Source organism: Elephas maximus, chromosome 4 (assembly GCF_024166365.1).
Source record: "Elephas maximus indicus isolate mEleMax1 chromosome 4, mEleMax1 primary haplotype, whole genome shotgun sequence".
Lineage (NCBI taxonomy): Eukaryota > Metazoa > Chordata > Mammalia > Proboscidea > Elephantidae > Elephas > Elephas maximus.
The window spans coordinates 90,894,255-90,910,973 of NC_064822.1; the positions used below are offsets into that span (position 1 = coordinate 90,894,255).

A 16,719-nucleotide genomic window follows, 5' to 3' on the forward strand; every position below is an offset into this window, starting at 1 on the left:
CTCAAGAACACTCAGATGCAGTTCTTCCATCAGGACAGCCTCTTCCTAACCATGCTTGCAGGCACACTTCTCCGTGGCCCTAGGCCTCTCCCCAGAAACTCTCAGCTTTCTCTCTCCATGGACCGGGAAGCCCACCATGCCATCTCCTGCTGCTCCTGTTGCTGGGTCTCTCCTGCCGCTATTTCTCACCATCTTCAGGGTTATACCTTGTTCTCTCTTTCTTAGTCTCCTGGTTCCAAGAACTTCTCAGCACAGGGACCCTGGGTCCCAAGGATGCTCCTGGCTTTTTTTGCTTGGTTGCTGTAGGATCCTCCTCTCTGCTCTGGAATTGGCACTCTTTTAAGGCAAAACTGACCAATCCCCTTGGTAGGCCACAATTACCCTATCACACAGTCACCCAGTCACCTGGGAGGGAGTTACAAGACCATGTCTAGAAAGTTCACATGGAAGTAATCAATCCCACCGCAACCTTCATGACCAAGAGGGTGTTTGAACTAGGCTCTTATTTGATTATAATTCAAAGGAATATTACATTGATATATATATATATAGTTATTGTTGTTGGCGAAACCCTGGTGGCATAGTGGTTAAGATCTACGGCTGCTAACCAAAAGGTTGGCTGTTCGAATCCACCGGGCACTCCTTGGAAACCATATGGGGCAGTTCTGCTGTGTCCTATAGGGTCTCTATGAGTCACAATCTACTCAGTGGCAATGGGTTTGGTTTTTGGTTTTATTGTTATTGGATAATTTGTAACTTTTCTTCCAGACTCTTTCATTAAGCACATAAAAACATTTTTGGCTTTCTCATCTTACTGCCAAACATTTTGTTGAGGTTATGTTCTTATTGTGATCTTTTAACTAATTTATCTCTGGATATAAAAATTTCCTCATTATTATAATGAAATAAAACAAAATTAATAGTTACAATAAAATCTTTTCTTAGGTTATGAATATTCTGAATGAATTATTGCAAAAATATTCCTGATTTATTAGGCAAACAGTGCCCCCTTGTGACCACTGAACCCCATAAGAGAAATACTAAAACAAGAGATGATTCCTTTTTCATCTCTACTAAGAATTGAATTTTATGTACTAATGTCATTGAATTACATACAGTTTGAAAAAAGGTGATTTTTCCATGTTAAATGCTTATTTTTTCTAAAGAAACCATCCTGCGTTATGCCAAGACTACGTGATATGCTTTTTTTATGATTTATTTTTAGACTAATGTACCAATTTTTTAAATTATTATTAGGTCCACTACGGTGTTTAATGGCAGCTTTGTAAGACCCAAATTTTAGTTTTATGAATCTTCTTTATCCTATCTGATTCAGGTTGAATACGAAGGCTTAAAGCATGAGATTAAGCGATTTGAGGAGGAAACAGTGCTGCTGAATAGCCAGCTGGAAGATGCCATCCGGTTGAAGGAGATCGCTGAGCACCAGCTGGAAGAGGCCCTTGAGACCTTAAAAAATGAAAGGGAGCAAAAGAACAACCTGCGGAAGGAGCTCTCCCAGTACATCACCCTCAATGATAACCATATCAGCATCTCAGTCGATGGACTCAAGTTTGCTGAGGATGGGAGTGAACCCAACAATGACGACAAGATGAATGGGCACATCCATGGGCCTCTTGTGAAACTGAATGGAGATTATCGGACTCCCACCTTAAGGAAAGGAGAGTCACTGCACCCTGTCTCTGACTTATTCAGTGAGCTCAACATTACAGAAATACAGAAGCTGAAGCAGCAACTTATGCAGGTAAGAACTTTGTTTAGGGCTGCTACAGTCAACAGTGAATTTCTTGTAGGTCCCATGTAGTGTGTTATGGGGATTTCATATTCTCCTATTTTAGTTTCAGATTGTTTTTTAAAATATTGCTTCTTTAACTGGCAACTTTGAAAGTACAATATTTTAAACAGACGTGGCAGGGTTATTCAAGAGAAATCTCTCATTTGCATTGCTTTAAGAAATGAATCTCTTAGACACATAATTAGATCCGGTTCAATCTGATGGGAGAAAAGACAGCCTCTTAAGGCTTTCCTGGCTAACAAAAGAATCCAAAAGCTTTATATACAAGTGAAATGACAGAAAACATTTCTATTACAAGCAACTGCATGCATAGCTCCAAGATTAATAGTCACATTTCACAGGAATACTTTAAGCTTTAAAAGACATGGGAGTTTCCTATATACAAACAGCCAGGACACGATTATAATTAAAAATACAGAGTGCAAGGCCTTAAATTTTTAGCATCTTCAAATCAGACGTCTTGTGAAGAGCCCGAGGCTTTAACCCTATCTCATTGTGAAACGGTTTTCTAGTTCAGAGTCTTGCCTCCCTGCCATACCTTAATCAAGTGCTTGATGAAAATGTCTCAGGAAGGGCATCACCGCCATCACCATCACCTGGGGGTTTATTAGTAATACAAATTATTGGGCCCCATACCAGATCTGGAAACCCTGGTGGTATCGTGGTTAAGAGCTACTTCTGCTAACCAAAGGGTCGGCAGTTCGAATTCACCAGGTGCTCCCTGGAAACCCTGTGGGGCAGCTCTACTCTGTGCTATAGAATCGCTATGAGTCGCAATTGACTCAACAGCAATGGATTTGTTTTTTTTTTAATACCAGATCTACTGAACCAGGATTCTCTGGTTTAACGAGCTTGTTAGGTGAGTAAGTTTGAGGCCTAATCTTCAGTCTGTTAACTCTCAAAGTTCTTCATGCGTAGCTCATAAATAGAGGCTCTTAGACTTTGACAGTCACTTTTATTTATGGCAGATATGGCTCATAATGGGTTGCTATGAGTCAGAATCGACTCCACGGCGACAGGTTTGGTTTTTTTTTTTGGTTTTATATGTAACATATACCACAAATATTGTAATAGCCCAGTGGGGTCAGGTGTGGCACCCAATAATCAAATAATATTAGCATTTCTTTAGTGAATTGTATGAGTATTCATTAAAAAAAAAAGGAAAAAATAAGGACTATAAATGGCTTCACCTCAGTCACATGCAGTTTTGCTGCCCAGTGAGTTTAGGGCTGTCTGAATATTGCCACCAAGTGAGTTATGATCAAACTTTTGTTTAGAGCCTTTTGGATTTTGAAACTGTGCTGTCATGGGTGCAGCAGTTGCCCTCCTTTGGGCAGCTCTCTATTTTGCATACCTCAGCTTATAGCATCGGCAGACTTTGGAGGCGACGCTTTGTATTCTCATAGCTTTCTTGTCTCTTAGGATTTGGCCAGAATCCAAAACACTGCATCTGGGAGAAAGCTGTGTACCTTCAAATCCAGTGCCTGCCTTTAGTTACTGTTGGCGGTTTGTGAAGAGGGAGAGGGCGCAGGCAGGAGCACAATGTGCAGCTTTTAAGATCTTCCTTGTGATGAAGGAACCTTTTGAAAATAGCCTGCTGGCCCTTTCTTACCTTAGAAGGATTTATGCATATGAATCATGTTTTCTCATCTGAGGGTATTTAGCTAACCTGATTCAAGAAAAAAAAAAAATCCTATGTTCCTGCCTTGAGTATCAGGACTAGTGGATCAGTTGCTTTACTTTCGTGAGGCCCATTCATAGTTATAGGGCAGGTAATAAATTAGCCCCACAACTAGTCTCTATGATGCCTTTGTTGGAGCTGGTGGGGGGGGGGGGGTTCCCCTTCCTCTAGGTACCATACTGCCATCTGCTGGGAAATTGTAATAATAAATATAAAAATCTGCAACTAACCAAACCCTTTGCCATCAAGTCGATTCCAAATCATAGCGACCCTATAGGACAGAGTAGAACTGCCCCATAGGATTTCCAGGGAGCAGCTGGTGGATTTGAACTGCCAACATTTTGGTCAGCAGCCAAGCTCTTAACCAGTGTGCCACCAATTTAAATAGTGCCTCCTGGTATACAACCTGCATAGGCATATATTGTTATATCTCTTTTGTGGAGTGTTGTGAAGACCAAATAGGATAGTGCATATAAAGCTATGTATAAGTTATAAAACGTTACAAGGTATTATTATTGTACTAGAACCTGCCATCAATTTTTGAAGTGCCAAAAAGGTCACCACTTTTCTTTCAGTTAAAATATAAACCATAGAAAGTATAGGAAGAGGCAAGTGATGATAAGACTGTATCTAAATTAAAAAACTAGTTGCCATCGAGTTGACGCTGATTCACAGTGACCCCATGTGTGTCAGAGTAGAACTGCACTCCATAGGATTTCTATGGCAGATTTTTTGGAAGTAAATCTCAGGCCTTTCTTCCACAGTGCCTCTGGCTTGGTTAGCAGTGCCAACCTTTCAGTCAGTAGTCAAATGCAAACTGTTTGGCCACCCAGGGACCTAAATTTAGGAGTGCTTTTTTCTTTTTTTTTTTTCCTAGAGCAAATTGGAGCAAATATTTTTCTGAATTATATTTTTTCCTAGATTATGGAATAAATTATAGTCATATTTAAATTTAGCCAGTCATCCTTGCTTTTACTTAACACAGAAACATACACACACACAAAAAAAGAAACACAGCAAGAGAACATATTTAATTCATCTAAGAATCCCTGTACATGTGACAATAGACCTTGATAGAGAACAGCTCAATTAGTGTCGTCCTTTATTGCCTGAGAAGAATTTCTCTGAGCATTATTAGATAAATTATTTTGGCTCTTGGTGCCCTTAAGACTTGCTTATTTCAAATAGATTATAGTTTACATTTTCCAGTGATAGTCAAGCCCTTTAATTATTTTTATTAGAATGAAAATAAGTAGAGTCTGTCTGAGAAAAACTAAATTATTTAATCTATTTAAAGGAGTCCTTTATGCTTGTGCTAAAATTTCTGCCTTCGATAAATATCTTCTGTTTAACTTCCCATCTACATAGAGTCAAACTAAGCAGGACAAAACTCTTTGGAAAAAAAAAAAAATATATATATATATATATTTTAGTATCAAACTGGCTATATAATTTCACATGTAGTATGAAGAAAAAAACTAATGTTTCTAAAAAACTGAAATTAATTTGTTATGTCCTCATGGATGTGGAAGAAATAAAGATTCATGTGTTTGGGTCTACTTCATTAAAGACAATTTTAATTTTTACTATAACAATGGTAAGTGGTCAATTTGCTATATGTCCTATTAAAGTTCAAAGCACTTTATATTATCTCTGCTTAACAAAGATTCACAGAGTATTTGTAAGGTGAAATTCATTAAAACAAGACGAATCAGCTCCTAGTTCTTAAAACTTAAGGTAGCAAATAATTTCCTAGTACAAAGTTGACAATTTAAATGATGAAGGTATTAGCAAAAAAAAAAAAAAAACCTGTTGCCGTGGAGTCAGTTCCAACTCATAGTTAAATATTACATTTATAAGCTTTGTAAAAAGAAAGAAAAGAAACAAAACCCATTGCCAACAAATCAGTTCCGACTCAGGGCAACCGCATGTGCTACAGAATAGAACTACTCCATAGGACTTTTTGGGTGTAATCTTTATAGAAGCAGATCACCAAGCCTTTCTTCTGCAGCACCCCTGGGTGGATTTGAACTGCCAACCTTTATGTTAGTAGTCAAGCAAAAACCATTTGCACCACTCAGAGACCTTAGTATGATGTTAACTTTGGGCTTTTCATAGATGACCTTTATTGGGTTGAGGAAGTTTCCTTCTATTCCTATTCTATTCCTAGATGGTTGAGTGTTTATATCATGAACCCGTTGCTGTAGAGTCGATTCTGACTCATAGCGACCCTATAGGACAGGGTAGAACCATCCCATAGGGTTTTCAAGGAATGACTGGTAGATTCGAACGGCCAGCCTTTTGGTTAGCATCTGAACGCTTAACCACTGTGCCACCAGGGCTTCTTATGTCATGAAAGAGTAGTGAATTTTGTCAAATGCTTTTTCTGCATATATTGAGATGATTATGTGGTTTTTTTTTTTTTTTTGTCCTGTATTCTAAATATTATGGTGTATTACATTTATTGATTTTTGGAGGTTAAACCAACACTGTATTCCTGGTATAAATCCCACTGATCATCTTGTCTAATCCTTCTTACATGTTGCTGAATTTGGTTTGCTAGTATTTTGTTGAGTATTTTTGTGTCTATATTCATGAGATGTTGGTATGTAGTTTTCATTTCTTATAATGTCTTTGGTTTTAGTATCAGAGTAATACTAGTCTCCTACAATGAGCTGGGAAGGGCCCTTCTTCTGTCTTTTTGAGTCTTTATCCAACTGACTGACGTGTGTTTGTGTGTGGGTGTGTGTAGAGAGAGACAGAGAAAAAGAGAGAGTCGAAAGAGAAGGAGAGAGAAAGAGTTTTCTTCTCACCACATTCTTCAAAACATATCCCCTTCTTTTCTAACAGCTAGATTCCCTCACCCAGGGGTTTCTGTGACCATTTTTCAGAGTACTCCTTTGTCAGGGCACAGGCACACACTGGCAAAGTTGCTTCACTTCAGAGAAGGATAAACTATTGCTGAGTCCTATTTTTACTTATTAATATCCTATGTTTACAGTTAGGAATCACACCAATCATTCAGGTTTCAAATTGAGAGCCAGATGACCAGAATAAAGACTTTATAGACATGCATAGCTTATAAAACAGCTATAATTTCTTTTACTGTAGAAGCTCCAATATGAATATATAAGTTCTGATTAACTTTTTGTTGTTGCTGTTGTTATTCCTTCACAAAACGATCCAGCAGCTCTCAATACATGTAAATGTTTTTATTTAAAAGGCAAAAACTGAGTGTAATAAAAAATAATTCCTACAGGACATAACAGCAACAATAATAGTAGTTACCATATTTTGTACACTTGCACTGAGCTTGGCACTAGACTAAACAGTTTAAAAATTCTGCATTCAGATTTTCTGGCCAAACAACTAGCCTTACTGTGAAAAATAAAACTCCCAGTTCCAGATAACAGGTGAAGGCTATAGGAAGAGAAAATGAGGCAACTATTCTTAGGCACTATAGAACGATTGTTCGATAATTTCTGAATTCGGCTGGATCACCTTTCTTGGGAATAGGCATAAATACGGATCTCTTCCAGCCAGTTGGCCAGGTCACTGTCTTCCAAATTTCTTGGCATAGACGAGCAAGCCCTTCCAGCGCTGCATTCATTTGTTGAAACATCTCAATTGGCATTCCGTCAATTCCTGGAGCCTTGTTTTTTGCCAATGCGTTCAGTGCAGCTTGGACTTCTTCCTTTAGTACCACCTGTTCCTGATCATATGCTACCTCCTGAAATGGTTGAACGTTGACCAGTTCTTTTTGGTATAGTGACTCTGTGTATTCCTTCCATCTTCTTTTGATGCTTCTTGCGTCATTATCATTAATATTACACACAAGATCACTCGAAAGTGGCTACAGCAGTACATCAACACGGAACTGTCATAAATTCAAGCCAGATTCAGGAGAGGACGTGGAACCAGGAAAATCATTGCTGACTTCATATGGATCCTTGCTGAAAGCAGAGAATACCAGAAAGATGTTTACTTGTGTTTTATTGACTATGCAAATGCATTCGACTGTGTGGATCATAATAAATTATGGATAACATTGCAAAGAATGGGAATTCCACAACAGTTAATTGTGCTCATGACGAACCTTTACATAGATCAAGAGGCAGTTGTTTGGATGGAACAAGGGGATATTGATTGGTTTAAAGTCAGGAAAGATGTGCACCAGGGTTGTATTCTTTCACCATACCTATTCAATCTGTATGCTGAGCAAATAATCCAAGAAACTGGACTCTATGAAAAAGAACTGAGCATCAGGATTGGAGGAAGACTCATTAACAACCTACCTTATGCAGATGACAGAATCTTGCTCACTGAAAGTGAAAAGGACTTGAAGCCCTTACTGATGAAGATCACAGACCACAGCCTTCAGTATAGATTACACCTCAACATAAAGAAAACAAAAATCCTCTCAACTGGACCAAAGCAACATCATGATAAATGGAGAAAAGATCAAGTTGTCAAGGATTTCATTTTACTTGGACACACGATCAACACCCATGGAAGCAGCAGTCAAGAAATCAAAAGATGCTTTGCATTGGGCAAATCTGCTGCAAAAAATTTCTTTGAAGTGTTGAAAAGCAAAGATGTCACCTTGGAGATTAAGGTGTGCCTGACCCAAGCCATGGTGTTCTCAATCGCCTTATATGCATGCAAAAGCTGGATGATGAATAAAGAAGACTGAAGAATTGACACCTTTGAATTGTGGTGTTGGTGAAGAATATTGAATATACCATGGACTGCCAAAAGAACAAACAAATCTGTCTTGGAAGAAGTACAACCAGAATGCTCCTTAGAAGCAAAAATGGCAAGACTACGTTTTACATACTTTGGAGATGTTACAAGGAGATACCAGTCCCTGGAGAAGGGCTTCATGGTGGTAAAGTAAAGGGTTAGTGAAAAAGAGGAAGACCCTCAATGAGATGGACTGACACAGTGGTTATAACAATGGGCTCAAGCATAACAATTATGAGGATGGCACAGGACCAGGCAGCATCTTGTTCTGTTGTACATAGGGTTGCTCTGAGTCAGAACTGACTCACTGGCACCTAACAACAACAATGCAAAACGATTGTAATTAATGCAGCAAATCTCTTTTGAATAAATTCTTCACAAATGGAGATTAGTGACACTTAACATATATGGTAATTTTAATCTTAAATGCTTTGCATCTATTAATTCAAAGAGCAATGAGTTTTAAATAGTTTAAGCACCTGCTCTCTGAAGTCTGAATACAATTTGAAGCACTCTAAGCCTGGATATAGGGTCACTTTGAGCAGAATTGCCTCTAGGGGAATGGATTTAAGCCTGGATAGCTGAGTAAAAATGTAACAGTGAGGTGTCACAAAATTATCTGTAATTTAGTAGTCTTTCTCTTATTTGTTTATTTATTTTTGCATTTCGTCAGATCACCCTAAGTTGGGTGTGTGTCTGTGTACCTATACATACACACACGTATATAAAATTTGGATACCACTTCCTATTCAATTGATTTTATTAGACATTTATTGTATAGAGCCATACAGTTTATGGAGCACATACACATGAAAAAGGCAATACTCTATTTCCTATTTGTTGGATATTCTATCATAAAGAAACCTGGTAGACTTTTTCTTTTAAGCTTAGAAAATATTTATGTTAAATCTGAATTTGCAACTAGAGTACAGGTTGAAAACTCTTCTAAAGGAATTACCTCATTCAGCCTAACACTGTTGATTCTACAACAAGCTTGAGACACATTCTGTATACTTTGATCCAGTTTTATTTTATCCAAAGATTATTTTATGGAAATAGAAACATTTTGTATAAAATTTTTTTATCCAAAGATTATTTTATACAAATAGAAGCAGATTCATCTGCGATCATATATCCCAATCAAATGGTATTTAGAGTTTTTAGAGCAATTTCACTAAATTTTCAAAGAAAAAAAAAAAAACAGAAAACACTTTAATATTAATTTTTATTAAAGTTGTATATAATGCCAGTAGTTGGAAAATTAGCAATTTTTCCATATACTTTATAAAAAATACAAATGACTTGGCTATTCATTGACTACCATACAACATAATTACCTGGTTTTTCAGTAGGTAAAATTGTTGCTCAATAATCTGAGTAAATAAACTCAATTTCAGGTATAGAGATACAATCCGTTATATGTAATGAAGACCCAGCCAAGAGGATTTGTATTCAGATCCACCCTGATTCTGAAATAAATGAGTAGCTTTTGTACATACAGGTACAAATTTGTGAAAACATATATGTCTGTATTGTAAAAGCATTGGTGGTAAGAATTGGGTCAGAGCTAACAATGTGTTAACAACAGGTACCATTACTATGCCTTGAGTTCTGAATTCATTATCTCCTTTAATCAGCAAAATGTCCATATGAGGGAGACATTATCAAGCTCATTTTATAGATAAAGAACCTGAAGCTTGTGCAGAATCACATAGCTAAGTGTCGGTGCTGCGATTTGACCATGAAGTCATAAAGCTGTTTTATTTAGAAAACATTAGTGGTCATTTATACAATGAATTCCTATGGCCGGTTTTATTTTATGAAGATCGTTTTTGTGATCTTGTTTTAAAATGTCCTCTCAGAGAAAGTGTGTTTTTTTAAGTTCTGGAAAGAAAATACTCACATGGGTCCTTCTAATATCCCAGATTTAGGGTGGCATTTAAATCTAGGACTGTTGCTTGAAACATATCTAAGTATGCAATAGCCTACAATTTGGGGTGGGGTGGGCTGGGGCTGATGGGGTGAATTTTGGGCTGGTTACTTTTTTAGAACCAGCTGTCTTAGTCATCCCGTGCTGCTATAACAGAAATACCACAAGCGGATGGCTTTAACAAAGAAAAATTTATTCTCCCATAGTCTAGTAGAATAGAAGTCCAAATTCAGGGCATCAGCTCCAGGGGAAGGCTTTCTCTCTCTGTCGGCTCTGGAGGAAGGGAAGGTCCTTGTCATCAGCCTTCCTGAGGTGGAGGAGCTTCTCAGGCGCAGGGACCACGGATCCAAAAGACACGCTCTGCTCCCAGTGCTGCTTTGTTGGTGGGATGAGGTCCCCCTTGCATCCCTGCTTCCTCCCTCTCCTTTTCTGTCTTACAAGATAAAAGGCGGTGCAGACCATACCCCAGGGAAACTCCCCTTACTTACAATGGAACAGGGATGTAACCTGAACAAGGGTTATATCCCACCCTAATCCTCCTTAACATAATTCAATCTTGCCTCATTAACCATAGGCAGAGATTAGAATTTACAACATATCACACAACAAAATGGTAGACAATCACACAATACTGGGAGTCATGGCCCAGCCAAATTGATACACATATTTTTGGGGGACACAATTTAGTCCATGACACCAGACAGATTTTTCTGAACACTGAATGTTTTGCCTATTTAAAAAGAAGGAGAACAGAGAACTTTCCAGATCAAGTTTTATGAATATTCTATCTTCAGATGTAATCGTGGCTTCAGATACCCTGAGTTACTTGACTGTTTCTTTTGGGAAAGCTGTGTGTTGTTTATATTAACATACTTAGCTTGAAATCTCTAAGGCCAACGCTGCTTCTTGGGCTGAGGTAAATATATTAATACAAATTACCTGGAACTTGGCTTTCTACAACATCTATGTCTCAAACACCATAGCAGGGAAGGGAGGAGTTAAACTAATTAACAAGGTACTTCATATAGGCCATAGTGCATTGCTCAAAAATATATTGTAAATAGGATTATCTAAAGATCAGTATTATTTTCTCATGGATTTTGTATTTCCGACATATATGTCATCAAACACTATGGTATAAAATCAAAGCTACAACTCAAAAGCCTCTAGACAATAATTTTAAATAACAAAACTATATTTTCAGTTCTAATATACATGATCATACTTTACAGGCAGTCCTTACTTTGCACAGTAGTGTAGAACTATGAAAATGACTGTGCAAACTGAACTCATGGAAAATAATCTTAATAATTAATGGGAAGAATTACAGTTGTGTTGTGTCCCTTAAAGTCTTTTGTCAGAACATTCAAAACTCTCTTACTGTTAGTTATAAAAGTACAGGGAAATTTTAAAAATTGTAAAATTACTGATTTACTACGCTATCATTTAAAACATTAGAAACCTTGAGATTTAAACTGCTTTATTTCTTTGTAAAAAGCTTATCAAGTGTAGTTGAACTTGTCTTCATGTTGTATAACTTACTATACGGAGTGAACATCTTTTCTAGGTGTTAGCAAATTATACTCCTTCCTGAGTTTGGACCGGCCCCCAACATTTTATCCTTTGTGTTTTCAAAATCTTGGAATAACTCCGAGAATATCTTTAATGTGACAGCTTCACTTCCTCTAGGACATCTTCATCCTTTTAGTCACAACCATCTTCTTATTTCTGTCTGTAAGTGGAGTCTCTCGGTAGTACAAATGGTTAACATACTTGGCTGTTAGCTAACCAAAAGGCTGGAGGTTCAAGTCCACCCAGAGCACCTCAAAATTAGCCATTAAAAAACCTATGGAGCACAGTTCTACTCTGACACACATGGGGTCACTATGAGTTGCAATCCACTTGATGGCAAGTGGTTTATATCTGTAAGTTCACCTGCACTGAGTTCCTTTGGCTGCATATCTGAGTCTCTCAAATGCCACTTTCTCATCATTCCTACCATCTGCTATTTAATTTGATTCAAATTTCACTTCCAGCGTTATCACTGTTTCTTTGCTGCACTTTCATCTTTTTTGGCCAATTTCCTCTTACAGTCACTCATTTCGTGAAATATTATGTTGGTTTATCACTGGGAGACAAGAAAGCAACACAAGCATACACTTTGCTGTGTGAACTGAATAACAGATACACAGTGACCAACCAACAACAGACTTTGAAAGAAGTCATGTGATTGGTCATTGATCATGATGGTATTACATAGTGATCTGTAGACTGAAGAGCTAGCAGCAGTTTGTACTTTCTGCTTTAAAAAAAAAATGCTTTACTCACAGTTAATATGCCTGGTAACTGAAATTTGAGCCATATTTTGGGAAAACTGGTGTTTTAATTGGAGCCCTGGTGGTGCAGTGGTTAAGCACTTGGCTGCTCACTAGAAGGTCAGCAGTTTGAAACCACCAGCTGCTTCATAGGAGGAAGATGTAGCAGTCTGCTTACATAAAGATGATAGCCTTGGAAACCCTATGGGAAAGTTCTACTCTGTCCTATAGGGTCACTGTAAGTCAGAATCAACTCAACAGCAATGGGTTTGGTTTGGCTGGGTTTGGTGTTTTAACTGAACTATGTTAACTGAAATTTATGCATATTGTAACCTTGCCAGGTGAGGACTGTCTATACATGATAATTTTATGGAGGACCTCAAGAACTACAAAGGATCATAAACATGCTATTCTTCTGTTATATATACATACACATATGTATATATACACACATATATATTCCCAATATGCTGGTTAAAATAAATATTACTAAACATGATAATCTTATTTGCTTCCTAGGAATTTAGAAGAGTTTGGATAGATTTAATGTATAATCTAGGAAAGTTTGAAAGTTTGAATTTATACCTTCCTTTAAATATTTTTTTTTTATTTAGATGTAAAGACTTTTAGATCTAAAGACATTGAACATCAATCCATTATCCTTAAAGCAAATTTCATGATGGTTTATTAAAAATTGAATATATAAAGAAGAAGAAAGAAAAGAAAGAGCAGGTACAGGAGGATATGAACAGGATGATAGCTTTTATTTAATGCTTTTAAACTGTAAACAGTATAGTTTGTTTATGGAAAAGTATTTTCATTATAAATATTTTACAACTTCTAATTCGTAATAGTGATTACCCATATGGAATCAGAGAAAAGGTTTTTTAAAATTCTCAGATTATAATTCCTTATGTATGTATGTTTAATGAGACAGTATTTTATGTAGATGTCTGAATATTTGTCAATATACAATAATATTTGCCACCTGTACAATAATTAAAGTGTCATGTTACTCAAATTAATTGATAATTTAAAAAATTCCTGGTTTGGACTGAAGAAATTGAAAGATTTATTAATTGTTCTTTTAACTTTAAAGAGCTAGATTCTATGATTTTTATATTGAAAATTATCCAAGTGAGTACACGTCTATTTTGGGCATTAAATATTTATTGTTAAGGGGATGGTTAAGGTATTTGGCATTATTCATTAAGTTAAAGCCTTAGGTTTTAAATCTGATTTTGGGTTGTGCTCTGGGAAGAAAATGATGATTCATAAGCACATAGAGACAGTCACTTGTCCCACTTGAACTAAGGATCAGATGTCCTCTACCCATTGCCATTGAGTCGATTTCAACTCATAGTGACCCTATAGGACAGCGTAGAACTGCCCCATAGAGTTTCCAAGGAGTGCATGGTGGATTTGAACTGCTGACCTTTTTAGTTAGCAACTGTAGGACTTAACTACTGCGCCACCAGGGTTTCCTACAACCCCCAAAATAAAACCAATGCCAAATGCTGTGCTTATCTCTTGAAGTCATATTATGTTTTCCCAAGGTGCAAAAAGATAAAAGTAAGGATGTTGATTAACATTCAAATTTCATAAGTTCGTATGTGTATGGTGCATAGGAGTGTGAATAGGTAATCTATGCAGACCAATTCTTTTATACTATATATTTTTATATTGACTCACCAGTATCTCTAAAATAAGGTTGCATTACTAAAGTGCATTGAATATACTCCAATTTAATTTGAAATGATGGGAACATTGGCCCTGCTGCAGTTGTTTAAGTTGCGTTAAGTCATTCACTGACTTTCTTTTGCCTTTGCAGGTAGAGCGGGAAAAGGCCATTCTTCTGGCCAACCTTCAGGAGTCACAGACACAGCTGGAACACACCAAGGGGGCGCTGACGGAGCAGCATGAACGGGTGCATCGGCTAACAGAGCACGTCAATGCCATGAGAGGCCTGCAGAGCAGCAAAGAACTCAAGGACCTGGACGGGGAGAAGGGCCGGGACTCAGGGGAGGAGGCCCATGACTATGAGGTGGACATTAATGGGTTAGAGATCCTTGAGTGCAAGTACAGGGTGGCAGTAACTGAGGTGATAGATTTGAAAGCTGAAATTAAGGCCTTAAAGGAGAAATACAATAAATCTGTAGAAAACTATACTGATGAGAAGGCCAAGTATGAGAGTAAGATCCAAATGTATGATGAGCAGGTGACAAGCCTTGAGAAGACCACCAAAGAGAGTGGTGAGAAGATGGTGCACATGGAGAAGGAGTTGCAAAGGATGACCAGTATAGCCAACGAAAATCACAATACCCTTAATACAGCTCAGGATGAGTTAGTGACATTTAGTGAGGAGCTAGCTCAGCTTTACCACCATGTTTGTCTGTGTAATAATGAAACTCCAAACAGAGTTATGCTGGACTACTACAGGCAAAGCAGAGTCACCCGCAGTGGCAGTCTGAAAGGGCCCGATGATCCCAGGGGACTTTTGTCTCCACGGTTAGCCAGGCGGGGTGTGTCATCCCCAGTAGAAACAAGGCCCTCATCTGAACCAGCTTCAAAAGAAAACACAGAGGCCAGCAAAGAACCAAGTCCAACTAAGACTCCCACAGTCTCTCCTGTTATTACTGCCCCACCGTCATCTCCAGTACTGGATACCAGTGACATCCGCAAAGAGCCAATGAATATCTACAACCTTAATGCCATAATCCGGGACCAAATCAAGCATCTGCAGAAAGCTGTGGACCGGTCCTTGCAACTGTCCCGCCAAAGAGCAGCGGCACGGGAGCTGGCCCCCATGATCGATAAAGACAAGGAAGCCTTAATGGAAGAGATCCTCAAGCTAAAGTCCCTGCTGAGCACTAAACGAGAGCAGATTGCCACGTTGAGGGCAGTATTGAAAGCCAACAAACAGGTAATCTCACTCAACTGACAAAGAATGCTAGTGAAATGCTCTCTTAGCTAATATATTCCTTGATTTTGTTGAGTATCCACTGTCAACAGAATGAGAGTTCAGATTCCTGATCAGTGGAGGAATAAAACAAACTACATCCACAGTGCTAGTCAGAACTTAACTTATTTTAAGCTAGGTGGAGGTTGTTGTTGTTGGGTGCCATCAATTTAGTTCTGACTCATAGTGACCCCATGTGTACAGAGTAGAACTGCCCCCATAGGGTTTTCTAGGCTGTAATCTTTACAGAAGCAGATGGCCAGGTCTTTCTCCCATGGAGCCATTGGGTGGGTTCGAACCACCAACCCTTTAGTTAGCAGCCAGGCTCTTAATCGTTCCGCCACCAGAGCTCTGTAGGTGGAGGTAGAGGTAAAGGAAGTTAGAGTAGGAACAGAGGAAAAGATCCAGTTGCAGATGCAGAGAGGAATTTTGGGTGGTGCTTAGATGGAGTCTGGCAGTCAGTGAGTGTGGGTACAACAGATGGAGAGTTGGCAGGCCAGGCTGGTGTGCAGGTGTGCAGCTTACATCAAGGACATTCAGCAATAAAGACAAACATTGGCCGGCAGCTGGAACAACGGAGGGGAGTCTTAGTATAGGCAAGATGAGAGAGGTCTGTCAGCCAGTAACCAGATCCCAACTTTGGGGTTGGAGGTTCAAATTCAAGAGTCACTTTTTAGAAGTCCTTCACCCCAGACTTAGAGAAACAAAGTACTAGATGCATGATTGAGTCTGATACTCAGGGATGAAAGACAAGACAACTGTGGGAAACTGAGTGACATACATGAAAATAGATTGTTACCACAAACTAAATCATTTGGGGACACATTAGCAATATAAGAAATTGAGAGAGAACACACACTTGGACAAACTACCTCTACCAGTGACCACATATCTGAAATTTAGGCTCAGTTAGGGATGTTAATTCACCTGGGTCATAGCTTAAACAGTAGGGAGTTTTTTTCCTAACCATAGAACTTGTCCTTCTGGAATGAGTACGAATTCTACAACATGAATTCCTGGACCTCCTTGATAACTGAATTTGTCTTCCACCCTGGGTGAGAGTGCTATGGAATAGAGGCAGGAAAATATTTTTAACCTCTGTTTAGTTTATCTGTAAAGATAGTCTTGAAAGACACATCTTCGAGAGAGTGTTGAAGAAATGTTGGTGGTAAAGAGAAACAACAAAGCATTAAATACCTCCTTGCAAATACAAGTGGTGCCAGTGACTAGTAGAGGATCGTGGTGCTCACTCTTTGGAGAGGGAGGGTTAATCTCAGA

At 38.3% G+C, this 16,719-nt stretch overlaps 1 protein-coding gene across 14 annotated transcripts in view; it reads left to right on the forward strand.

Annotated features, from left to right (window-relative positions):
* The window catches only part of BICD1 (BICD cargo adaptor 1), a 278,038-nt gene that overhangs the window by 218,451 nt on the left and 42,868 nt on the right, over nt 1–16,719 (forward strand). For all 14 annotated transcript variants that reach the window (XR_007517144.1, XM_049882774.1, XM_049882780.1 and 11 more), the window contains exons 4-5: nt 1,337–1,762; nt 14,314–15,405. Coding sequence is in view for 13 of the 14 variants with exons in the window: in XM_049882774.1 (XP_049738731.1) it covers nt 1,337–1,762; nt 14,314–15,405 (1,518 nt within the window). In the remaining variant the exon portion in view is untranslated. The remainder of the gene's footprint in view (nt 1–1,336; nt 1,763–14,313; nt 15,406–16,719) is intronic.